General features: G+C 41.4%; 1 protein-coding gene across 4 annotated transcripts in view; it reads left to right on the top strand.

Annotated features, from left to right (window-relative positions):
* Positions 1 to 26,433, top strand: part of ENPP6 (ectonucleotide pyrophosphatase/phosphodiesterase 6) — a 101,283-nt gene that overhangs the window by 47,995 nt on the left and 26,855 nt on the right. For all 4 annotated transcript variants that reach the window (XR_013993226.1, XM_081046483.1, XM_081046484.1 and 1 more), the window contains one exon: positions 19,613 to 19,724. Coding sequence is in view for 3 of the 4 variants with exons in the window: in XM_081046483.1 (XP_080902609.1) it covers positions 19,613 to 19,724 (112 nt within the window). In the remaining variant the exon portion in view is untranslated. The remainder of the gene's footprint in view (positions 1 to 19,612; positions 19,725 to 26,433) is intronic.

Genomic DNA, 26,433 nt, shown 5'->3' with positions numbered 1-26,433 from the left:
AAGCTTTCGAGGAAAGGAGGTGTTTCAGAAATCTCCATTATCTTAAATGGAGACTCAGTATTTCACAGACTTGGGCGTGAGATCAAGGAAACAAGACGGTACATCAGCCAAGATGATCAGACTTGCTAGAGAAGCCAAGCTCAGAGTTCAGCTCAATGAGATGAGATCTGAAGCCAAAAGTGCTGCTGCACTTCGAGGTCATTCTCAGAAATCATTATCAACAGATCCAAGGGCCCACATGCATAGGCATAGGAGAGGCGACATATTGGGCCCAGTGCCTCAGGGACCATCTTGTTCTTTTGTTGTTTTTGGTTTATATACCACATATCAGTGAAATCATAGGGTTCTCTGCTTTTTCTGTCTGACTTATTTCGCTTATCATTATACTCTCAAGATCCATCCATGTTGTCACAAATGTTCCTATATCATCTTTTCTTACCGCCGAATAGTATTCCATTGTGTATATATACCACAACTTCTTTATCCATTCATCTATCAAAGGACACTTTGGTTGTTTCCATGTCTTGGCCACCGTAACAAAGCTGCAATGAACATTGAAGCACATATATCTTTATATATAAATGTTTTCAATTTTTTTGTGTAGATACCCAGGAGAGGGATTGCTGGGTCATATGGTAATTCTATTCGTAATTTTTTTGAGGAACCTCTACACTGCTTTCATAATGGCTGCACCAGTCTGCATACAGGGACCATCTTAAAGCAAATCTAAGGACCACAAATGAATATTGCCCCAATGCTATAGGGCCATCTTTCATAGCATCTGGTTAACTTAACTTTCTGCGTCTTGGAACTTGAGCATTTTGTGCTCTAAAGAGCTCCTCTCCCACAATCTCTCCCCAGCGCCCCACATGGCTCCTTCGCTTATGATCTGCTGCCGATGGCCTGTTGGATAGCCATGGATGTTAATGCTCACGGAAAGATGGGAGGAGATCCTAAAGGGAGTCAGTTGTCATATTTCAGACTCTTCTCTGCAGAGCAATTACAGAGCATTATTCTTTATCTCATCCTGGAGAATCTGGCTCCTTAATTATAATAAACAACTTGAATTTTTACACCACTGAGTGTCTAAAAAATCTCGAAGCTTATTTGCATGTAAAATACCTTGTTGCTCCTCCAAAACAGCTCCTTAAGGACCAGAAAGGGCCAATCACTTCCTTTGATTCACAGTTCAACAGCTAATGTGATGTGATGCTTTAAGTTCACTTTATAGTGTTAACTATGAGGAGGAAAGAAGCTAAAAAGATAGCCTTCTAGAATTTCTTCAGTGACCTAAATTAAAATTGGTTAAAGATCTGGCCATGTTGAAGTCTTGTTAGAAATTGGATGAAAAGTCTCCTGTTTCTTAGACACTGTCCAGTGCTTCTAAACTGGATATACAAATAAGGCTCTCTGAGAGCTAGTGATCTCTGGAGGCTCTGTTGCCCAGCCCAACCAGGAGTGCCCCAGCACCTTCCACTCTTATTTGTTGACAGCTGAGGAATTAAGGGTCACTGCTTTCCTTTCTCCCTTCACCTTGGTCCCCTCCAGCCACCGCTAATAGCCCAATGAGTGTTCATTTGTCTCAGGAAGATTAAGTGAAATGCAGTGGCATTTCTTCTAAACATGCCTTGATTTTATTTTTCTTCTCAAACCCTCCTCTTCCTCCTCCACTCCCCACAGGACATTGTGCAGACCTCTCCATGAGGCCTGGAAAACCTTCATTGCTCCAGGGATCTGTGTTATGACACTTTGAGTCTCGCCATTAAGTCAATATTTAGAAGTGCAATTTAGAAATGGCAGTAGTTCAAGTCTTCCTGTCAGGTAGATAAAGAAGCAGACTGAAAAATTGATCAGTGGTGAAGCGTCCAAAATACCACACCTCAAGTCTTGAGAATTTAATATTGTAAACAGACCCTTTATTACCCCACCCAATGCTGCCATTGAGTTGTTCAGGGAGAAATGTGCCTCAGGAAATTATCCCAGGCCCTAAATTGAATATTTTGGGGGGAAGGCCCAAAGATATCAATCAGGAACTACATAACTTAGAACCTAGTAGTGTTCTGCCGAGGATAAGAGCTGACTGTGTGTCCTTCACCGATTTTATACCCCTACTCCATCCCTCTGATTTGAGGTCAAAAGAATTTTATTGAAGGGGGAAACGGAAGAGGCTCCAGTGCTCACTTCATATTGAGAGTAACCCAAGGCAGAGAAGGATGCCTTTTTCAGACAATCAGTGCTACCTTACACAGTGGTAGCGATTTTTAAATTTTATTCTTATGGCTATTGTCAAATACAAAAAAGCAACAAAAAATAACAGCCTTTTAGGAGTCTGTTTAAAACTCTTTGGAGTAAGTGTTTGAAGAGTCTTATGTTCTACATCTTTCATCATGCATTTCGCAGTGTTAACTTCTAATCTCAAGCAGTCAGCAGGACTTGGGGGCAACTATTCATATGGCCCTAGGATGGTGCTGGGTGTGGTTCTGGGCTCTTCTAGTGGCCTCTTCTTGTACTGTGCAGGTGTTCAGGTGAATAAAACACCTTCTATGTGGGGAGAGACACACTTTCACCTGGCTTTCCCTCCCATGCTTCCCAGAGGTGGGCAGGGTGAGGTGTTAACGGTAGGTATTTGACTCAGCTCCTAAAAAGTTTTGGTTTTTATAATCTAGGTGATTTCATCAGGATATGTAAGGAGACAGGATTGGCTATTGAAGAATTGTGGGTTGTTCATAGCATCTTCCCCTTTCCAACTGTGGTGGGTCCCTGACAACCTTCAGCAGCACTGAACTTAGATGCATACACTTAGGCACAGGGAGAATTAGGAGCCCAGCATCAATTATGAAAATGTATGAGTTAACGCTATGGCTAAGTTCTTTGACTCTATGTATGTAACTTCAAACATCTGGATAAAAACCAGAACTTTTTTTTCAGGCAAATATTTGATGTTGCAAATACAAGGGATCCAGATTTTCACCAAAATTTCCAATAACATCTCCAATTTAGCATTAATGTTTAAGATGTATGTAATTTTAGAACCGGAAGAGGTCTTAATCAATATGTAGTTTGCTGAATCCTACAGTTGTAAATCAAGACCTCTTTAGGAAACTGATCAAAACCATGGATTCCCTTTCCAGAAAAATATACACTCATACATACTACACTCACAATGTTGTGCCCATGTAATACAAGAGACTACAATAATGAGGATTGCCAAATGGTCTTTGACATGGCAACACATATATATCTATAATATCTAATTGATATGATTTTTTTTAAGGTGATGGAAACATGGATTAAAAACTCACCAAAGTATCACACGAAGCCCAAGCTCCTATAATTAACATCTGGCAAGAATAGGCTTGGGTCAAAATTCTCTAAGACTCTGAGTTGAATTCCCCTTGAGGCATTTCCTTTATTTGTGGGTAACTTCGGTAAAATCGGCCATCACTGTCGTCTGTCTGTGTCAGCAAGAAGCAAGTTACAAATTTGCATCTCAAGTTTAAGGTTGTCTCAAAAAAGTGATCTTCAAACACATTCTGCAGGATTTCTAGGCAGCAACCATTTCTGCTACAGAGACATTGAGTAGGCGTTTGATCTCTGGACTGCTGCCTGCAGAAGCAATTCCTTCCGCATTCGAAAGTTTTCATAGCTGTCTAGCCACATCCAATCTCTTTTTGTAGGATGGTAGCTTGGCCACAAGAGCTCAGCATCCATTGTTTCAGCATCCGCTGTGGTAATCAGAAAGCCTTAAAGAGAAATCCAGGGATGAACTTCCATTCTTCACAAATCGTGGCAAACCTGTTTCTTCATAAAACTTCACAAAAGGGTGTGACTCAAAGCCCAGGAATAGGTTCTCAGGAAACAACTATGAGCAAAACCAGATACAGGCTCTTCTCACCCCATCACCCTCTCCCCTGAGAATTTACCATCTAGTGTAGGAGACAGATGGTAATCTGACACCAGCCTAAATAAGTGTAAAAGTATACCTGCTAAAAGTATAATAATGAAAAGCATATTGAATTGTGATATCATCTAATAAGGGATCTGGTTTCATCTGAGAGTGTGACATGAGTTAGCACCTGAGAGGTGGGTAAAGTGGGGGAGTAAAAGTGGGGAAGTTGGTGGAACAGAGCATCCAGACTGAGAGAATAGCAGGTGTTAAGGTCCTAGAAGGGATGGGAGAAGCATAGAAAGTTCAAGAAACTGAGAGGTGAGGATGGATGTGGTGTGGAAGAGGTAGAGAGAAGCTGAGGCCAGGCCAGGCTCTATGGTTCAAGCGGAAGAATTTATTCTTATCCTGAGAGGAATAAGAAGTCATTGGAAGATTTTAAGGAGGAAGGTAAGAGTATCATACTTGCATTTTGTCAAGACTACTCTGGCTTCAACATGGAGAATGGAACATAGGCATCCACAGTGGATGGACAAGGGGTGACCAACCAGTCAGGGAGTTATTGCACAAACCTAGGAATGAGGTGAGGGTAGCTTGGACTAATGGAGGTGGTTAGAAATGGATGGATTGTGGACATATTTAGGAATTAAAATTGCCAGAACCTGGTGATGGATTGGATTTGGGATTAAGCGATTGAGCCAAGGCTGGGGAGAATCTTATGCTGCTATTATAGTGCCGTCCTTCCCAGGTTTGCCAGGAACTCCCCAGAGCTTAGTGGAGGAGGGGGACCGAGAGGGAAGGGTCCTGACTAAGGGAAGAAAGGGGCCCAAAGTTGATGCTTCCTGTATTAAATCAGTGCCCAGTAGAAAATGAGAGAATGCTGGAATCTTCGCTTTTGTTGGCTGAGAGCAGTCCTGCCCTCATTCCTCCTAGGCCTGTGCCACATTCTTGGTTGGTGCCAAACACCTCTTGGTGGGTCAGAGGGCAGGTGGGCTCAGATGCCTCTACTCTGCCTTTCCTACCTGGACTGGTGGACCACCGACTGTCTGATCCAGCAGAAATCAGAAAGATTTCTGCTGTGTTGGGACACAGAGGTGGCACTTTCATCCCACCAGAGCCCTTTGTGTGCAGAAAGCCCTGTCCTCCTGTTCTCCCTGCTGTGTTTCCAGAACTTCACTGAAGCACTTGGGGAACCTGAGAGAAATTTAAAGCAAAGAGCCAAAACATGGCTTCTAGACCAATTCAGTCACTTCCTTGCTGGGCACAGTCACTTAATTTCTCCAGCTGCATCATTTGTCCAACAGGGATGACCACAAGTACCTCTCAGGCTTGCTGGGCATGTGAAAATGAGATAAAATATGGAGAGTATTTGACCAGAGTATATGTTCAATTCACCCGCAGCCCCCAGATTCTAAAATGGGAACTTCAGCCTGTGCCCATTTTCATGAGTCACACAGAGGGAGTGCTCTGACCCCCAAAATAGAAATTCTTGAATTCACATCAAAAATTCAAATGTACCCTTGCAAAGATCACAAAGTGAAACATCAGCCCTATTTTAAGTCACCAAGAGAATTCTGGGACAATTCCATCAGGGACAGAAAGAGACAGGAGGGGAGTGCTCGCAGGAAAGCAGTGGACAGAGGGAGCTATCTATTGGGTCATTGGAGAAAGAAAGGAGGACAGCGGCTGGCTTTGTGATGCCTCACGGATGGGGCAGAAACCATGGACAGGGTGAGTCAGACACATGACCACATGTAAAGGTGGAGCTTAAAGCCAGGCAGTGTGGCTACTGGATGGCCCCTGGCTGTTGGCCCAAGGATTGCAGAGAAGTGGCTTTGCGGGGCCCACATGCCCAGTACTCACTCCTGCTCCCAGCTGTTCCTGGGAATGTCTCAGAACCAGCTCAGAGGTTGGGAAGACCAAGGTCCCCTGGACACATGGGGGAAAGGACGGTTTGTAAGATTTGGAGATCACAGGCTTGGATCTGAGGGGCTGGGGAATGGGGAGTCACTGGATAGGTTGAGCAAATGATTGCAGGGCTGAACTCTTCAGTAAGGGGTTTATTGATTGGCTTCTTGTGTCTCAAGATGAGCCAGTCTGTTGTGATCCAAGTACCAGGAAACCACCTACTCAGAGAAGGAGGCTTTTGTGGGGAATACCATGTGGTACAGAGGTCAAAATGGCTTCCCGTGGGGGGAACATGTTGTCACTCTAATAATGTAATCATTTTGCAAGATTTAGATGACCTTGAAGCCTGAGTTGCAGCCCAATAGGGTATATGAGGGGGCCCTCGGGGCATCATTCCAGTAGCAGTCATTCATTCCTCACCTGCTCCCACTTGGAAGGAGGGCAAGCCCTGACTCTGGGCCAGATATTTTTCCCCATCTAAAGCTAACGAGCAGATGCAGACTAAAACCCCACCTTTGGCCTCATTATGCCTAGCTGTAGTAACACCACCGCCTTCCGAAAGCAGAGACTCAGCTGGGGTCAGCCATATATTCCTTCTCACCCTGGTTTCCTGTTAGTCACTCGGAGGCCCAGTGAGTCATTTTCAATTGAGTTTTTGTAATCCCATCTAATGGAGGAGTTTCTTCTCATCTCGTTTGTCTCCTGGGCGTGCTCTCTGCCCCTGCACACAAGGCCAGTCTTCAGTGGAGTCCTGCGTTCAGGCCAGCCCACAGCCCTCTTTCTACATCAGAGGAGAGATGTCGCCAGAGGTCTCCCAGCCCTGTGGGCCAGGCCAAGCCTGGGGAAGGGTCTCTGAGATCAAAGAGCCTGCTCTCCCCTAGGACTTGTTCCCACAAGCTCCTGTGCCTCAGATGCATTTTCCTGGAAAAGGTTCCATGTTTCTAAGTGAGTTAATTGGCTTAGCTGTTTTAACAAGCTCTCTTGAGACATGTATTCAACAGTTGTACACCTGCCTCATATCACATAAAATGCAGCTCATAGGGGTTATTGTTACAAGATGTGTCAAAGTTGGCAAGCGGAGCTGCACTTGGAAGGAGAGACCTGTGCTCTAGGAAGTTGGAGAAATGTGAATTTTATGGGCTCAACTTGGTGGTCCTTGGAGAGAGTTGCCAGGAAGCAAGGATCATGCAGGAAAGCAGTGTGCATAGGAGGAAAGTACCGGAGCTCGGAGAGCTGACTACTAGCCAATAGGGAAACCTTGGGACATTCACTTCTCCCATCTGAGGCCTTTGTTTTCTCAGCTGTAAAACAAAGGCATTTGATGTAAGGCTGCCATGAAGGGCTGTGAAAGTTGTGAGTTGAGCAAGGATATCACATCCATGAGGCAGCGCACATATTGTAGACATCCTAGATTTGCATCTTTGTTTCAGCAATATTTTGGCCCATGGCAGTCAAGTGTTGTGACAAAATATATATATTAAAATAATTTTCTGATGATGGAAATTAAGTGTTTTGAAGAAGAAATGCCTCATTTTCTTCCCCCAAAGGTGCTTGGACTTAGTGGTGGCCCTCTTATATTTTCTATTCTAACGCTATATGTTCTATTCTAGATACATTTATTAGGTTGTAGAAGAGGATACTCACTCAGCCTGAGGTGGGAATATCTAGCAGGAAGGTGGACTCTAGACAGAGATAAAATGAGGTCCTGAAAAATGAACCCTAATTAAAGGCAATTCCCTTCAAAGTTCCCTGGGAACAATGAGGAAACAAGATGGAGTAAAGCCAAAACATGCCCTTGAAGTGGTTGTGAAACCAGAAGTGGTTATGCAACCAGGAACCAAAGTTCCTGTTTGATCTTTGAAAATTCAAAATCCAGGCCATTGCCTTAGTTTCCCCACAGATCCCTGTGCTTTCCTCAGGCACGTTGCAGTGACCTCAGCTTATCAGATTCTGTGCTCCCTATGACGCCATGAACTGGCCTGGAGGCAGCAGCCCAGAGGTTGAGCAGCGCACTCATTTTCACAGATGGCGTCTGTGGTAGATCCAGAAAGGGACCCACAGACCTCTGATTAGAGAGCTGTCTCAGGGGCTCTACAAAACATCCCCCTCCAATCTGTTGATTTCCATCAGAAAAAGACTAAAAAAAAAGCAAAACAAAGCACCCACACGAATTCCCCAGGAAAATTAGCTTTGCTGTCTCTAACACCAGCGGTTTTACTAATTCCATGTTCCATCCATTATGCCTGTTATTTCTTACTAGCTATTTTCCTTGTCAGTCATTTATTCATTCTGGGTTATAAGATTAGAGGTAAGGTGAATGTGTTTGCCTTTGAAACGTCATCGAGGCGAGACCATTCAGGACAGAAAAAGCAGAATGATTGCACTGGTCCCAGTTTATGTGCACTTCGGTACTAGTCTAATCCTTCCTCAGGGTCACATGGGGGTATATAGTTACTATCCAAAGAAACCGTGTCTGCAGGATTTGCATTGCAATATACAATTGGATTAAACAATTTTCTGAAGGGACAGAACGCGTCACTGATGAAGAGAGGTCAGGGCAGCCAGTAATGAGCAGAACTGATGAAAACATTGCAAAAATTTGTCAAATTGTGTGTCAAAATCGTCAGCTGACTGTGCAAAGCATAGCAGACCAAGTAAACATCGATAGAGAAACAGTTAGGAAAATCTTAACTGAAAATCTTGGCATGAGAATGGTGTGTGCAAACATGGTCCTGAAGGAACTTACTGATGAACAAAAAGCAAAGAAGAGTTGAAGTTTGCCAAGACCTTTTGGAGAGGCAAGATGATGTTTTGGGCAGTGTTATCCCTGGTGATGAAGCAAGGGTTACCAATATGGCCCTGAAACAAAGTATCAAAGTGCACCATGGAAGTCAGCCAATTCTCCACGACTAAAAAAGATTCATCAGTCCAAATCAAGAGTCAAAACTATGTTGTAAACTTTTTTGATATCAGAGAGATTATTCATTATGAATTTGTACTAATTGGACAACCAGTTAACCAAGTTTATTATTTGGCTGAAAAGGCTGCATGAAAAAGTTAGATGACCTGAACTTTTTGCCAATAATTCATGGCTCTTGCATCAAGGCAATGCCCCAGATCACACAGCACTGTCTGTGAGGGAGTTTTTAGCCAGTAAAAAAATAAATGTATTGGAACACCCTCCCTACTCACCTGATCTGGCCCCCAATTACTTCTTTCTTTACCCAAAGATAAAGGAAATATTAACAGGAAGACAATTTGATGACATTCAGGACATCAAGTGTAATACGAGGACAGCTCTGATGGCCATTCCAGAAAAAGAGTTCCAAAATTGCTTTGAAAGGTGGACTAGGCACTGGCGTCAGTGCATAGCTTCCCAAGGGGAGTACTTCGAAGGTGACCACAGTGATATTCAGCAACGAGGTATGTAGCGCTTTTTCTAAGATGAGTTCACAAGCTTTGTCAGACCTCTGATAATCAATAATAAAAAGAAAATTTTAAATTGTTGTATGTTTAGAAAATAACCAGAGACTTCTAAATAACTCACGGTTCAAAGGAGAAGTAACTATGGAATTTAGAAAATATCTTAAACTGAGGGATACATTAGTATGTATGTTGTAGTAGGATAAGTGGGATGAACGTAAAGTCATGCCTAAAAGGAAATTAATATTTAGACATGCAAATATTAGGTAAGAACAATAACTGAAAATCAATGATCTGAGTCTCCATCTCAAAGCAAATTAAATTCCACCCAAATAAATAAAAGGAAATAATAAAGATAATAGCAGAGCTGAATGAAATAGAAACCAAATATACTCATACACTAGAGAGAACTGATAAAGCCACATTTGTTTTTAGGAAAACTAGTAAAATGGATGAAACCTTGACGAGACTTATCTAGAAATAGAGACAACACAAATAATCAATAATAAAATAGAAAAGGGGGCATCAGCCTAGAACGTACAGACATTAAAAAGACAGTAAAATAATATGAAATACATTATGCCAATGTATTTGAAAATGTAGATAAAATAGACAAATTTCTGGGGGGAAATTACCAGAGCTTACAAAAAGAAATAAAAAATTGGAATACTTCAATATCTGTTTTTAAATTAAATCTTTAAAAACTTTCCCTAATAGAATGCCACAATATTAGATGCCTCCACTAGCAAACTTTTCAAACATTTTAGGAAGAAGGAACATCGATGCTGTCCACATTCTTTCAGAGAAGGTATAAAGACAAATCGCTTTTGTAATGAAGTGAACATAAGCTCGATACTAAAATATGACAAAGGTATCAAAAGAAAGTCAAACTACTTAAGTCAAATTACATCTATGAACATAGATGTAAATATTGTATAGCGTTAGGTGGTTGTTTGAACTACGTACATGTATGTATTTCCAATTTACCTATCATACTTTTTGGAAAAGATCACTTTTCATTACTGCTCTAAAGTGACTCCCTTGTCATAAGTCAAGTATTGACTATAGATTTGTGGGTCAGTTTCAAGAATCTCTAATCTTTTCCTTTAGTCTATGTGTTTATGCTTGCAAAAATACCATTTTGTGTTCATTTTTGTAGCTTTACAATAAGTCTTTATGTCTACCCAATGGGGTAAATCTTCCTGTTTTGTTCATCTGGCTCAAGATTGCCTTTGCTATTCTTAACTCTTCATTTCCATGTAAATTTTAGAATCAACCTGTCAGTTCACACACACACACACACACACACACACACACACACACACACACACATCACATCACACACACACACACATATGCACATACACTTTGGAATTTTGATTGGAATTACAATTGATATACTTATCGTATTAAGTCTTTCAATTCATAAACGTAATATATTTCTCCACTTTTCAATGTCATTTTACATTTCTCTAAATAATTTTGTGTGTAAAAATTCTTAAGTCATTTTTATTAGATTTATTCCTATATTTTTTATGCTTTCATTCTGTCCTGAATAGTATTGGTTTTTAAATTTTGTTTTCTAATTTTTGTTCCCAGTACACATAAATACAATAACAATTTTCTTTTTAATTGTTGTCCTTTTATCCCTGTACTTTCTGCCATATCTCCCAAGTAGATAGGGCCTTTGCTACAATATTGAATAGAAGTCATGGCAGGAGACCTCCTTATCTCATTCCTGAACACATTTTACCATCAACTGTGATGTATGCTGTAGGTTTTTTTGGTAACTATTTTGGATCAGATTATGAATGTAGTTTTCTAGTTACCCAAGTTTATTCTAATAAATCCTAGCTTAGTTGAAGAGTTTTTTCATAAATGGTTTTTTTTTGTTGTTGTTGTTTGAGAGCCCACTGGCCCATGTGGGAATCGAACCGGCAGCCTTCGGAGTTAGGAGCATGGAGCTCTAACCGCCTGAGCCACCGGGCCGGCCCCTATAAATGGTTTTTGAATTTTATCAAATACTTTTTGTGTGTCTACTGAGATGATCAAATTATTTTTTTACCTTTATCCTGTTGCTGTTGTGAATTATACTGATAGAATTTAAAATATTGAAAATATATTTTATTTCTATCATAAACCAAATTCAGTTTGCATATATGATTCTATTTATGTATTGATTTTTGAAAACTGGACATTCACATAATAGAATTTTTATGACCTAATCTGTATATTAGAAGGAAGTTGGAAGTTAACCACTAAAAAATACATTTTTTTGTTTCTTCTTACAAAAACAAGTTCCTTTACTATTTATTTTAGTAAAGTTAGTTCAATTGAATAAGCAATTATAAGAATATAAAAATCAACCACGATCCCTTCTGAATCAGCTAGGAATTGTCTGCTACAAGTAATAGAAAATCTTACCTAATATCAAACAGTGGATAAAACAGGCAGAGTCTCCCAAGGTCTCAGTACCTCAAAGATGCCTTGCACCCACCTGGTCATTTCACAGGGTGAATAGATATAGTGGGATTGCGTGTCCTGAATGAATCTCTCCTGCAAAGAATCAGAAAAATGGAGATTACATGTAAATCTCTTAAGACATGAAAAGTGCTTAAAAGGGCAAATGATTTACTTGTATTACATAACAAGAAGTACTTTGTGTGGTTTACCTGCTTAACAATGTCTTAAACAATTCCTAAAACATAGGTTCTTTATACCCTTTTATTCCATTTTTGCATATTAACCTTTTATCTTCATGCTTATTGACTCATGGTTTAAAGATGGCCATTGCAGGTAGAGATCATGTCCTTACAACCTGCGTTCCAAAGTGGAAAAGAGGGAAAGAGGCAATGCTAGTAATGAAGGCAAAGCTTCTCACTTTAAAAGCCTCAGCAGATCAAAATGCTAGTTCTGGGTCACATGACCATTTCTGGCCACAAGGGACCCTGGGGAGGTGAGAAAGCTTTCCTCTTTCTATAGTGAGAGATGGAAAGGGAAAAGAAAGTTTAGAATGATTTTGGTTTAGCCAAAAAAAGTCTACCAAACCATCAGTTTTTTCTCTGTATTTATGAGTTCAAACTGATGTTTGCCAGATGGGAAGGGGGCTGGGGAACAGGATGAAAAAGGTGAAGGGATCAAGAAGAACAAATTGGTAGTTACAAAATAGTCATGGGGATGTAAAGTACAGCATACAGAATATAGTCAATAATGTTGCAACAACTGTGTATAGGGCCAGGTGGGTACTAGACTAATCAGGGGGATCATTGCATAAATTATATAAGTGTGTAACCATTATGCTGTACACTTGAAACTAATATAAAATAATATTGTATGTCAACTGTAACTGAAAAAAAATAATTTTTTTAAAAGTCTACCAAACCAGCCACCCAGATTTTACCCTTTCTTATATTTTGTTACATTCTCTTCTACTCTTTTTGTGACATAAATATGCTTTAAATATTTATCAAAATGAGATCATCCTTTACATACTATTTAGTGGTCTTTTTTTAAACTTGAAATATTATGCCAATAAATACAAATGACATAATGATTTTAATGACTGCATGGTATTTCATTATTTGGATATACCATAATTTAACCATAGCTCTATTACCAAACATTTAAATTGCTTCTTAATTTTATGTTATAAGTGACATTGCAATAAAGATACTTGTATTACAACTTCATTTTCTTAGAATATCCTTCTAGAAGTGATTTTCTTCAAAGCATCCTTATGATAAAATTGTATGAATATTGCCTAACAACCTTATTCTCAATGGACGAGAATGATTTAGAAATCCATACCTAGGTTTATACATTTTATTGTTTTTTTCAAACACAGGTGTTAATCCATAGTGGACAGTGAAATCAATTTATGGGTCAATAATCACTATTTTTTTAAAAATGCATAAAAAGAATGGAATAGAACAGGAGAATATTATCATGCATTGCTTATAGTTTGGTGCAACTTTTGTTTCCTCTGTGAGTGTGTGTGTTTCTATACTTGTCGTGAAGCAATATGAGTATTTTGCCAAGTTTTAAAAACATTCCCATAGAGGAACGCTCATTCATGCCTCTTGATTTCTAGCATTGATTTCTTACTTCTATTTTTGTTAATTGCCTTGTTAAGACGTTCTCTAACAGTAATAAACACAGTGGTGATGGTGACATTCCTAATTTGCTTCTGACCTAACTGAAAATACATCCCAGGAAGTTGTGAAATGCAGAATTTTCACTATTGTTAATAACTAGCCTGTCAGTGAAGTTTTCATTTCCTCTTTACATCATGTTATGTAAAGGTTTTCTTTTTTATTTATAAGGACTTGGATATATTTTTAGCTATTTTTATGATTCCTAATTTTATTACTGTAGTCAGATAACATGCCTTGTGGCCTATGTAATTTCTGCTTTTTGGAAGTCATTGAGATTTCTTTTTTTGTGGGCCAGAATATTATCAGTTTTTCCAACTGTTATGCTTGACAATAATGCACATTCTATAATAATAAGATACAATTTTAAACGTCTATTGACTCCAACTAATTGATATAATATTCAAATCCTCCATATCTTTATATAGCTGTATCTTATATATTTTATATAGATATATCTTATATGTCTGTTATTCTTTATATTTTTCTACTTACAAAAAAACGTTTGCTGTGAGACAGTATGCCCTATTACACTGGCAGCAGCCTCATACATCTCGTGTTTGCTGTATCTTTGGATTGCATCATTTTCTCTTGTATGTGATTTAATCTTGTGTTGCTTTGTGCATCATGACCCCTAAGTGTACAAAACCTACTGCTAATGTTGCCAATAAGAGGCCACGCTGAGTGATTGACTTGGAAACAAAATTAAAAGGTTTTAAGGCCATGGAGGTGGAAAATCTGTGATGATTGTTGTTCACCAGTCAGGCATGTCCCATTCCACGATAGCTATGATCTTGAAACACAAGAACAAAGTGATGAATGCTGTTAAAGGATCTACTTCATTGAAGTCAACGAGACTATCAAAAATTTGAGAAGGGCCTACATCAAACATGGAGAAACTTCTAATGACCAGAATTGAAGACCAGACACAGAAGCACATCCCTCTCAGCAACAGGATGATCACGGCCAAAGCAAAACATTTGTTTGCAGTGTTGAAAGAAAAGACTGGATCCGAATATGATGTTGAATTTACTGCTAGCTCTGGGTGGTTTAAATGATTCAAGCATCATTATTCATTACATAATGTGAACGTGAGTGGTAGTCTGTGAGTACTGATGTGAAGGCAGCTGAAGAATTTTTGGAAACTCTACATCAGCTTATTGTGAAGGAAAATTACTTTCCAGGGAAAATATTCAATGTGGGTGAAACCTACTTATTCTGGAAACAGATGCCTGAAAAGACTTTCATCCATAGGAAGGCCAAGTCAATGCCAGGTTTCAAGGCTTTTAAGGACAGAGTAACAGTCTTGCTTGGGTGCAATGTTGCATGCTACATATTGAAACCCTTGTGTGACCTGGCACAGTGAGAGCCCCAGAGCCTGCAAACATATCAATAAGTACACACTGCAGGTATACTACAGGAGCAATAAGAAGTCATGGATGACCCAGCTCCTCTTCCAAGATGCCGTCCTGAAATGCTATGCCAGTGAAATGGAGAAGTACTGTTTGGAGAAATAGCATACCTCTCAAGATTTTACTTATTGTTGATAATGCTCCTGGACATCCTCCTTTTATTGGTGCTCGTCATCTTACTATCAAAGTAAATTTTCTCCTTCCAAACACCACCTCTTTTGTCCAACCAATGGATCAAGGAGTTATCTCAGCTTTTAAGGCCTGCTGCCTGAAGGGGAACTTTTTTGCTCAGTCTACCATGCAACTGAGGCAGACATAGAAGACACTGTTGCAATTCTGAAAGGATTACATCTATGACTGCATCAACAACCTTGCTTGGGCTTGGGGTAATGTCCCCAAAGAGTGTATAAATGGCATCTGGAAGAAGACAAACTCAAGAAGTTTGTCCATGACTTCAAAGGATTTGCCAAGGATGAGGGGGGTGCAAAAAATCAACGTGGTTGTGGTTGAGATGGCAAACAAACTTAACCTGGGTGTGGATGAGAATGACATGGGGGAGCGCCTACGGGTGGTTCCTGAAGAACCGACTAATGAGGAATTGTTGGAACTGGAACAGGAATGCAGAGCTGAAGAAGAGGCAAGAGAAGAGGAAACTGCAGCAGAAGGAAAAGAACTCCCAAGAAAATTCACAGCAGAAACATTTGCAGACCTCAACAAGCTCCTCAAAAAGTTTGAAAACATGGACCCCAGGACCGAAAGGTTTTCATCAATAGGAATGTTTATGGTGCATTCTCTACTTGTGAGCAAATCTATGACAGAGAGAGAGAAGAGAGAGAGAGAGAGAGAGAGAGAGAGAGAGAGAGAGAGAGAGAGAGAGAGAGAGACAGAGAGAGAGAGAAATAATAAGAAGAAGGAGAAGGAGAAGAAGAAGAAAAGGAAGGAAGGGAGGGAGGGAGGGAGGGAGGGAGGGAGGGAGGGAGGGAGGAAGGAAAGGGAAGAAGACAGAAAGAAAAGAAAGAAAGAAGTTAAGCAAATCACCATGGACATATTCCTGGAAAGAGTAAAACCTCCTCAAGAAGAGACTCAGGCATGTCCTTCAAAGGTTTTTCCAGAAAAAGGCATTGTTATCATGGAAGATGACAGCTCCATTCATTATTGCCCTGAAGACCTTCCAGTGGGACAAGATGTGGAGGTGGAGACAGTACTACTGATGATCTTCACCCTGAGTAGGCCTAGGCTAATGGGTGTGTTTGTGTCTTCTTTTTTTAACAAAAAAAGTTTAAAAAGTAAAAAATAAATTAAAAAAAATTTCATTTGAGAAAAGCTTATAGAATACAGATATAAAGAAACTATTTTTATAAAGCTGCACATGTGTTTGTGTTTTGTGTTATTATAAAGGAGTCAAAAAGTTTAAAAAATTGAAAGTTTATAAAGTAAACAAGTTACAATAAAGGTCAATTTATCATAAAAAAAAGAATTTAAAAAATCAATTTAGTATAGCTTAAGTGTTTGTAAAGTCTACAGTAACGTACAGTAATGTCCTTCACCTTCACTCATCATTCCCTCACTCACTCACCCAGAGACACTTCCAGCCTGAAAGCTCCATTCATGGTAAGTGCCCTATACTGCTGTACAATTTTGTATCTCTTATATCATATTTTTACTGTACCTTTTCTATGTACATACAAATACTTACCACTGTGTTACAGTTACCTCCAGTATTCAGTACAGTCACATGCTGTACAGGTTTGTAGCCCAGGAGCAACAGGCTATGCCATATAGCCTAGGTGTGGAGTAGTAAGTGCGTTCTATGATGTCACACAATAACGAAATCACCTACTGACGCATTTCTCAGAACATAACCCCATTGGTAAGCAAAGCATGACTATATTAGCTCTTCCTCACATTTGCCCTGTGACAATGGGGAGATCTCTTCACCTTTCTAACTCAGTTCATCATGTGTAAAAGAAAGGCCTTATCAACTGCCTTACAGGATTCGTAAGGATTATACCAAGTAGAGTGTATTAGCACTGGTACATAGTAGGAAGTCAAAAACAGACTGTTGTTGTTATTATTATTATTAATTTTTGTACACTAACATCTTTGTGCTAAACACTGTGGGAAAAATAACAGTAGAAAGTATAGCAAATGATATGTTGCCCTAGAAAAGTTCATGCCCCTTCCTAGGTCAGGCTTCTGGGTGGAGGTGAAGTCAATCTAATCTGTAGCTGAGCTGGGGCTTTTTTGAAGCTTTAGTTAGATTCATTTTGCCACTAGCTTCATATGTCATAAGGGAAGATAAGGAGTATCCCTTTAACAGGTCTTGGAATCTATCCAATGGATAACTTTTTATTCTTTACATGAAGAATTTATGCTGCCAACCTTTTGGAGCACTGAGGAGTTCTTTTTCTCTCCAGCATGGTTGCCAACTTTATGCAACTTAGAAAAGCTTTCTCTACCCTGATGTTCTTCTCTAGCCTTTGACAAGCTGTTGTCTTGCACTCAGTGAATGGTTTGTGTACTTTGGGGGGATTTCTCTCCATTCTCCTTTCCCATCCTTAGCTTTTGGTAGAATGCTGCCATGGCTCTTGATTAAGTTAAATTTCATTGTAATTTTTAAAAGATAAAAAATTCCCTAACAGTGTTACAACAGATCTACTTTCCCACATATTGTCTTCAACTTTGCTATAGAATTCTATATGTAATTAGTCAATAAAAAAATTGTTTATTAGGGTGGTGCAAAAGTTAGTGCGGTTTTTGCCATTATTTTTAACCTTTTAAACCGCAATTACTTTTGCACCAACCTAACAAAGCCTGCTTCAATCTGAGGCAAGTGTAAATTTCTCAGGTGAACTACATTTGTATGCCAGCGTGAAGTCCAGATTCATTTTAATCCAATAAAACATTAGGAGAATGTATGCTTGATAATATTAGCAAACATAATTATTATACAAAACACATATGGTTTGATATTAATGTACAAACACACACAAAAATGTGCAGTTTCTTTTATCTGCAAAACCATGGTCAAAATTCCATTACTTGCAAACTCACATAACTATGTATCAGATGTGCCAGAAGCAGATAGCTGGCCACATTGTAGGAGGCTGTTAATCTTTTGGAGGGGAGGTAGTGTCTTATTTGCATTTGGATTGCTGTCACTGAGCACAGAGCAGACACAAAGTATGGCTCTCATACGTTGTTGAATAAACAGCTTTGAGAGACATAATAAACATTCATAAATAACCTTCAACAGATAAAACACAGGCATCGTAAGTGCTATAACTGATCTAGATTCCACTGGCATTTCTTATGATAATGAACATTTTCCAAGAACCCATGAGCAGGATTTACTCTTGGGTCATCGAATCCGTTCTTCCCATTCAACAATCAAATCTTGAAAGGGAACTGCTTGCTTTCTATGTCTCTCTTAATTGTCTTAGATAGCTTTACTCTCCATGAACCCAAGATATCAGGCAGAAAGAGCTGGAGTCTCCATGGAGCACTCCGAGCTGGCTATGGTATGCTAGATTAAGGAATTCTTCTTGGAGGCCGCCCCACCTTCTAATAAATCAGCTGTAACCAACTGTAGACCAGATGGTTACCAGCTGTAACCAGATGTACCCAGGAGTGGGGTTAATGTGTTTCTTGACAGAGACACTTCTTTCTCCCCACACTCCCAACTTGTCCCACTTTTACTCACTTCCACCTTGGAAATCATTTTCCCTGAGCTCACCATCTGGTCCCCTGACACCTCTTGTCTGGAACTTTATTGTGCTGACAGTTCTCTGCACACACCTTATTGTTTCTCACTTTGAACTTTTGCTTCTGCTGCTCTCTTTGCACTCCCCACTCCCCTGACACATTGGCTAGATGCAGTCTGTAAGATTGAGTCCAACGTGGGGATTTAAGGAAGGCTTCCAGGAGGAAATGCCCTTTATCTGAGCTCCTACACCATGCAGTAACTGCACACCTCCTTTAGACTTCACATAGGATACTGTTTTCCTGTATGTCTGCTCCCTCTGGACTCCTCTCTGGGGTGCTCCAGGATGGAGACCCTGGCTGATACATTTCTTTTTCCACGATGTCTGGGCATAGTATCTAGTTCATAGTAGGTGCCCAATGAATATACCCAATTAACTTAAACTGAAACTGGCTCATCCCTCTCCTGTCTTCTATTCTGATAATAAGGTTGGGTCTTTTCCTCATGACAACCACTTCTAGTTTTCAGAGTCTGGGGCCATAGAAACCCCAAACATCTGAATATTTTATTCTTTTTACTTCATTTTGGGAGAGGCAAGGTCACACAGCTCAAAGTCCTTGCTTTTACTCAGCGAATTTGTAGATTTACTATCTAGTGCCATACCCTCTAAGACTTAGACTAGTGAAATACTTATTTTATTATTCCTGGACTAGTCAGATACTACCTAATACTTGACTCTAGAACAAGAAATGATACAGTAAAAGACTTAGTAGTTATGAAAAATCTATAGAAAAAGAAATGTTTTAATTGAGACGTTTCTGTGTACTAATTAAAATTTTTTTGTTTCCACCTTGGGAATGTGGGAATTGGGAAAGATAATCATTAACCAATTTTTTGCTTGTCCCTGGTCAGAGGACACCGTGTTGCATAGGAACGACATTTGAGAACCTGTGCTCCATTTAAACAAAGTTACCGTTAAATATACCACTTATCAGCAATAAGTTCTTATATTTCATGAAAACGGACAAAAATTTTATTTTGACTAATGGTGCTTGCTTCCCAGAATAGGCTCATAACCCTACCTCGATTATTAAAGAAAGTAACCATTTACCATCTTTTTCCTTCTTAGGCTGTGAGGTTGAGATTCTTGGTGTCAGACCCACTTACTGCCTAGAATATAAAAATGTCCCAACGGATATCAATTTTGCCAATGCAATCAGTGACGCTCTGGATTCCTTCAAGTAAGTGTTCTAGATTCTTAGCCATACCATTGTCCTTCCTTGTCTGCAGGACCAATAATGAATGCTAAAGTGAATTAATAAGGTATAGGGGAGGTAACGTCTCAGAGAGGTGCTGAGCCTCTTATGTGGTGATCGTTAACCATTAGCAGAGGGTAACTGTGAGTGAGTCATTTCAGGTAGGGGTGCCCTTTGGAAAGGTTGACTGTAGAGTAAGAAAGTCCCCAGGGGTCTGGAGCTTTCGTCTTTGTGTTGATGGATAAGGGAGAAGCAATATGAACATCAGTATTTCCCTAATCCTAATTTAGTGAATGCCTGTATCTCAGAAGATATTAATAAGTATTTGGCAAAACGGGAGCATCTATGGTGAAATAAGTTTAGAGAATGGCTTACTCTCCCCTCTTCTTGGAAATGTACAGAGCACATTAGCATATCAGAACACAGAACTTTAATTTTTCTCCCACATTTGGAACCATGGCACGCAGTTTGAAACATGCAGAAATTAGTAATGCTGTCCTGAATAGCATGCGAGAGTCTGTCGGGGAAGTGAAATCACAGAAAGTGGGAAGTCAAGACAGGAGACCAGATTGGGGGGCAGGGCTACATGAGAAATCAGCAACCAAGAGGCTGAGGATTTTGGAGACCCTCATGTTTCCGGGGCTGGACATGGAGTCCCCTTGGCTGCTGAATGGGTCTCCTGGGTACAGTCAAGGCAGAAGACTCATAATAACCACAGTGTGGAGACCAAGGAAGGACTATCACCATCCCAAGAGAAAGAGCCTGGCTTCAGGCTGGGCAGACCCTGAGAGCCAGCATACCATAGGCACAGTGGACAGACTGCCAGCACTAGCCACATGAATTGACCTGTGACTAAGTCTGCTCAGAAAGAGCTGGCCGGTTAGGAGTCCCATTCTTACCACCACTAGCCCAGTCATCATGGGGAGCAACAATCACCCCCACGGAACTTTGAAAGGAGAAAACAACACCTTTGTCTTCATTGCATCTTAGAATGATTCCAACTCCATGAAAACCTACCAAGAAGGTCCTTTGGGGCACATGAACCAGGCTGTAATTGACAAGTTGGAGAGAAAATAGGTCTAAAATACTTAAAAACTGAGAAGGAACAAATGAAAAGTTTAGGGAATTGGGGGAAGGCAGCATCTGGAGGAAGTAACCTTTCAATAAATATTCTTCACTCTACAGTTTGTAACTTAGGTTTGTTATGTGATTCTGCCTCCTACCTATGCTGCTTTCTTTCTCTTGCCCACAAGTGCTGGAAAACCACACATATGACGAGCAGGAATGCTACATTGCAGCCTAGCTTGTGCAAGCAGAGCAGAAGGGCATGGCACGCAGAGCAGACGAGCAGAACTGGAACTTTGGGATGGTTCTATGTCTACACAAGGCTGCTTGCAACATACCCAAAATGTTAGCCATCCCTACAGCCATTGCCAGGCCAAATATGAAAATTTGGAACATAGCTGTCACACAAACACCTCCAAATAATGCAACACTCGTTCGGCAGTGTAGTCTTTTTTGCATTCATCTTTTCTTGACAGCTGAATGGTCTTTTACTGTGTACCACCCAGTGAGTCAGAGGCAGAGAAGCACGGAGCACACAGCCATGAGAATCCCAGATCAGCACGGGCCTGCGAGCTGGCCAGTCCAGGCAGGCTTCCCTGTCCTGAGCACACCAGAATGCCAGAGGAACAAGTGCTGGGCTCTGTTTCCTAGACAAGTTTCTGTTTCTGCTTCTTTGTTTCTAAGGAAGTTTTTCTTTTTTTTCCTTTACAAGCAACAAGGCATAGCTATGGGACACTGGGGAATCACAGCTTTGTCTTGGAGCACAGCATTTAGAAATGGGTTGGATGATGGTGGTGGTGGTGGTGGTGGTGGTGGTGGTGTGTGTGTATGCATGTGTGTATTTGGAAAGGTACTGGGCTTCCCTGCAGAGAAAAAGATACAACAAACTGGAGGCCCAGGAGAGTGACCCCAAGCTAAACCTCCGCATGGTGTGTTCTGGCGCTACCCATTGCCCAACTCTGTAGTCATCTGTGTAAACAGTTTTGAGCTCCAGGTGATGACATTCACATAGTCCACCATGTGAATGACACCCCTGGAGCTGGGCAGTGAAGGCCCAGGCTAGATGGCATCAGGCCAGTGCAATTATTGTGTGAGGTCTTCATACTGCAAAAGTTAACAGGGCCTCCAGAAACAGCTCCTTTGAATAGTGGGTGGAGAGATGGAGACGCACCATCTCTACAACTAGTCAAGGCTTGAAGTGAGAGAGAGGAAAAAGAAAAATAATTGGCCAGATGATACTTACTGCCTGTGGAAGACAATAAGATGATTTAGGCTGTCCCCCAAACAAAAAGGAGGCACCTCCTTCAACCAATCTATATGTTATTAGAGCATATCTCATTTCCTTATTACGAAGTAGAATAAAGGATCGATAATTGTGAGTCAACATTTGCCCAGTCTAGAACAGTCTAGAACAATTAAGACCACTTTGCAAGTAACAGCTTGTTCATGCAACAATGTGACTCAAAAGAATCATTAATTCTCTTGGTGTATGTATTTGGCACAGATGTGTAATTATTTATCTTTCCATCAGCCCCAAATGGAGCATATTTAGAACTCCATACTCACCTCTTGGATTCTTTTCAGCTCTGTCTCAAATTCCTAGCTATAATTTGAAGAGCACTTTGAGTTGCCACACACAAGTATGCAAACACACATACACACATACACACACACACACACACACTTCTCCTGGTAAGTACTGCTTATAGAGTGTCTTTGTCCACTCTGCTATTGGTTTGAGGAGCAGACAGAATGGACCCAGGATAGACAGGCTTTGACAGAAGGCGAGAGAGACACTTAAGATCTTGAACATGGAGACCTGCCCAGGGACAGTATTTCAGCAAAGCGTCCAGGCCAGCCAAGAAGCTGCACATGTCTGTGTAAGAAGAGCAAATCAGCTTCCACGTGTACGTGGGCATTGCCTCTATGCTCACAAAGCTTTACTGACCCAAGCATAGCCTTGTCAGAAGTTCCCTTTGCACTTGAACAACTTCAGCATAGAGGAAAGGAGAAGGGGAAAGGAACTGATGTGTTTGACACTTATCCTCGAGCACTGTGTCAAAGGCTCTGTTGCCCGTGACCCATTTTGCTCTATGTCAGCTGTGCTACATAGGTGTTCTCCCCGCTTCAAAGAGGCCACTGACTCTGACAGTTAAATACCTTGCCTCAGGTCTCACACAGCTGGTAGGAGGCTGAGCCAGAGCCCCATTCTTCCCGGGGGGATTAGGACCAGTCTCCTGGGGCCTGTCCTGAGTGTGAAGTAACTGAAAACGACTCAGGGTCAGATCCTCAGTCTTCCCCCATCTACACCCACACCTCCAAGACACCCTGAAATGGAATCAGCAGGGAGAGGAGGTGGGGAGTGGCTTCTTTGCAGTTCTCTTCAGGGTCATGCTGGGCCTGGGGCTTATGCAGGACAGGACGGAGGTGGAATGGCGGCCTTGGCGGTCTGTGCGGTGTTTTCTGTGTTCTGGCAGCACGGAGCCCCAGTCACAGGTGCTTGCTGTGTCTTGCCAGCACGCGAGGGGACACCCAGGCAGCACTCCTGCCCGCATTGCCACCTCACCTGTCAAAAAAAGAAAGCAGACTCTGATCCGCATCACTTAATCCATCCTCCTGAAAGTTCTGTTTGCAGGAAGCTCAGGCTTCGGCGGGCAGAAATAGGTGCATGGTGTTGGAGCCAAATAAGCCTGAGGCGCTCCCCTGGGGGGCGTGGGGGCAGATGCCCGCCTGGCCTGGAGGGCCAGCTGGATGCTGCTTCCAGGCTGCTTCAGGTGGACTGACTGATGCAGCCTCAAAACAGTCGGTCAGGTAAGAGTTGAGCCATGGGAGCAGTGGATGCAGCAGCTGTGCTGGGTCAAGCACCAGGCTAGGTAGACAGCTCCAAAGGAATTAATTCCGCCAGGATCCCAGAACCTCCATGGCTGCTGGTGCTACTAAAGGAGTGGATGGATGATGAGACAGTTCTTTCACAGGCCAGGGGGCAGTCAGCTCCAATGTCCTGGCCTTTTCTCTCCTCCCTGTAGCCTCTGAGGAAGAGGGGCTGAGAATACAGGCTCGGCTGTGACTGGTTGCTCCCCTCTGCTTGCCACACACGGAAAAGACATCTAGAAGCATGTCTGTGTAGAAAAGAGAAACAGGAGGTGTTTCCCTTTGCCTCCCTTTTACTGTGTGTCAAGCACTTTACAAACCCCAGCTCATTTAAAACCCAGTATAGTCCTTTGAGGAGGTTTTTCAGATGGGAAATTGAGGCTTAGAGATACTTAGAGACCTCCAGGTTAGTAAGAAGAGAAGACGGAGTTTGAACACAGATGTGTCTAGTTCCAAGGCTCTGTCGAAGGATAATTTTCAGAATTAAAGCTTTGTCATGTGCTTAGTACATAAATATATGAGAATAAGACCAAAGTTCAAATTAACTTATTACTGAGGGAATCAGGAGATGACAAAGCTGGTTAAAAAGAGAATTTGAAAAACACACACGAAGAAAAAGAATGATTGAGAATGATGGGATACGATTATTGTTAGATGCAGAAAGGCTTAATAACTTAGAGGATAATCAAACTATAGTATTTGGAACTGCTGTCTCTCTCAGACAAAAGCAATTTCATCTTGTCAGTTTCCTACAGGTTAACAGCTAAGTTTAGAGTCTGGGGTCTAATCAGTGGTTAAGTCCGATGACCCATAAGCTTATTAGACACTGCTCTTCTACAACACTGAAAAGACAGGCAGGTTTTTTGGGGGGCCTTATTTCTAAGTTTTGGATCATTTTTCTTAACAGTAACTTCAACCATTCCTTTAAATTGCCTCCATTTCTCTGTCCCTAATTCTTCTCTCTTTCCAACTCACTTCTGTAAGGAAAATGGATGTGACATTATGAACTTTTTACATTGAAAAGAAATCTGGACAAAATCTTAAGGTGATGGGAGACTTGAGTGTCCCTGAAACCCCAGGGCTAGGGGCCCCTTTCGGCTCTCAGGTAACTGGGCTGATGGCCACATGTCCTTCTGGCATGGTTCCTGGACCTTAAAGCTATAAATAGCCAATAGCAGATCTGCAGACATTTCCACCCATCGCTCCTCACCCAACCGCTCCGTTACAAATGAGCTGACCTGTGATGGAGACCAGATCCATGTGGAAAACAGCTGGCGACCAAGAATTTGTCAGCTAAACTCTAAACAGGCAAGAGCTCTCAGCCCCTGAAGACTCAGGTCCCTAATGAATCAGTGAGACTCCAACATCGAAGCCTTTCACAAAAGGCACGTGTATAAATCCGTGATTTGCAAGCATCTCAAATCCAGTGTTCCTGGCATCTGGAGTTGACAGCTTCCTGACACCAAGCCATCAGATACATCTGTGAGAATTTCTGGCTTTCTGATCACATGGAGGTTTGTGAGTATGGCAAATAGCCTAAAAGAAACCAGCCCAGTGGCTGCTGGAGTAAAGTGAGGTGTCTAAGATGAAATGACCTAAAAGCATTTCACTGAACTTTACTACAACAGTAACCTTGTTTGTGACATGTTCCTCACATACAAGCCCCACTCTGGAAGTATACGTACCTAAACATAGGCTATACTGTGTGAGTCCCATATCTGGGCTGCTACAGATGCAAGTACATAATGCGCCCACATGCTGAGGCTTGTCCAAGGGAATGATTTCTGGAAGGTTCCACCATGTTCAAACATAGTGGTCGAGGAAGCGCCATCTATCCATCAGTGTAATGAACTTGGGCCTCAAAAAAGTTTTGGGTAATTTCAGACAGGATGAAAAATCATAACTCAGAGATGGACCTCGAGTGCTCTGGGAGCACCTGGCAGGGCCACCCCCCTGAGCCTGGGCATCAGAGCCAGCTTCCTGGAAGAGGCAACATCACCCCTGGACCTGGAGGACGAGCAGGAGCTGTTTAACTCTGGTCATGTAAACCACAATTGTCTGAACCACTGTGGGGCTATTTGGCCTCCCCGTGGATTGCTAGACCCAAGGCTCAGCAGGCTCTGAGGAGACGGGCTCTTTCATTCCTTGTGTTCCAAGTGTGGGGAGGCCATAGCAGGAAAGACCATTCTACCCTGTGTGTGTGTGCATGTGTGTGTTTGTGTGTGCATGTGTGTGTACGTTTAAAATATAGCTTCTCAAGAGCAATTAGGCCATCTGCTCCCAGTATTAATTATTAACCCATGTAAAGTCTAAGCAAAGGAATTGGCTTTAATTTCTTTTCCACTGCTTCTGTTTTATCAGTTACTATTACCACTACCATCATGACCTTCAACATCATGACCACAGTTCTGTTCTGGTGCTTTGTGGGGAGCTTGTGGGCAAATCCAGTGCTGGGGAGGGGGGTCATAGTGGAAAGCACTGCACGAAGGAGGAAGAGCATTTTAATATTATATGGCATTTTTCTCCCCTTCCTGACTCCATAAGCCTCCTACTCCAATTTATATCACTAGTTCCTCGTTATTCTTATCCCAGCATCAAGGGTTAAATAGCTTGGATTTTTACCTTAGTGCTATGGCCAAGAGGAGGTGTTTTTCCAGAACCGGGGTCTTCCTGGAAACCTTAGAAGTCTGATCACTATTAGAATTCACTCTTGATATATCCACATTGGAGCTGACCCTTCATGTGTCCCCATGGAACA

This window comes from Rhinolophus hipposideros, assembly GCF_964194185.1.
Source record: "Rhinolophus hipposideros genome assembly, chromosome: 4".
NCBI classification, from domain to species: domain Eukaryota; kingdom Metazoa; phylum Chordata; class Mammalia; order Chiroptera; family Rhinolophidae; genus Rhinolophus; species Rhinolophus hipposideros.
The sequence above is the reverse complement of the archived record's forward strand: the minus strand, read 5'-3'. Positions and strand labels throughout refer to the sequence as shown.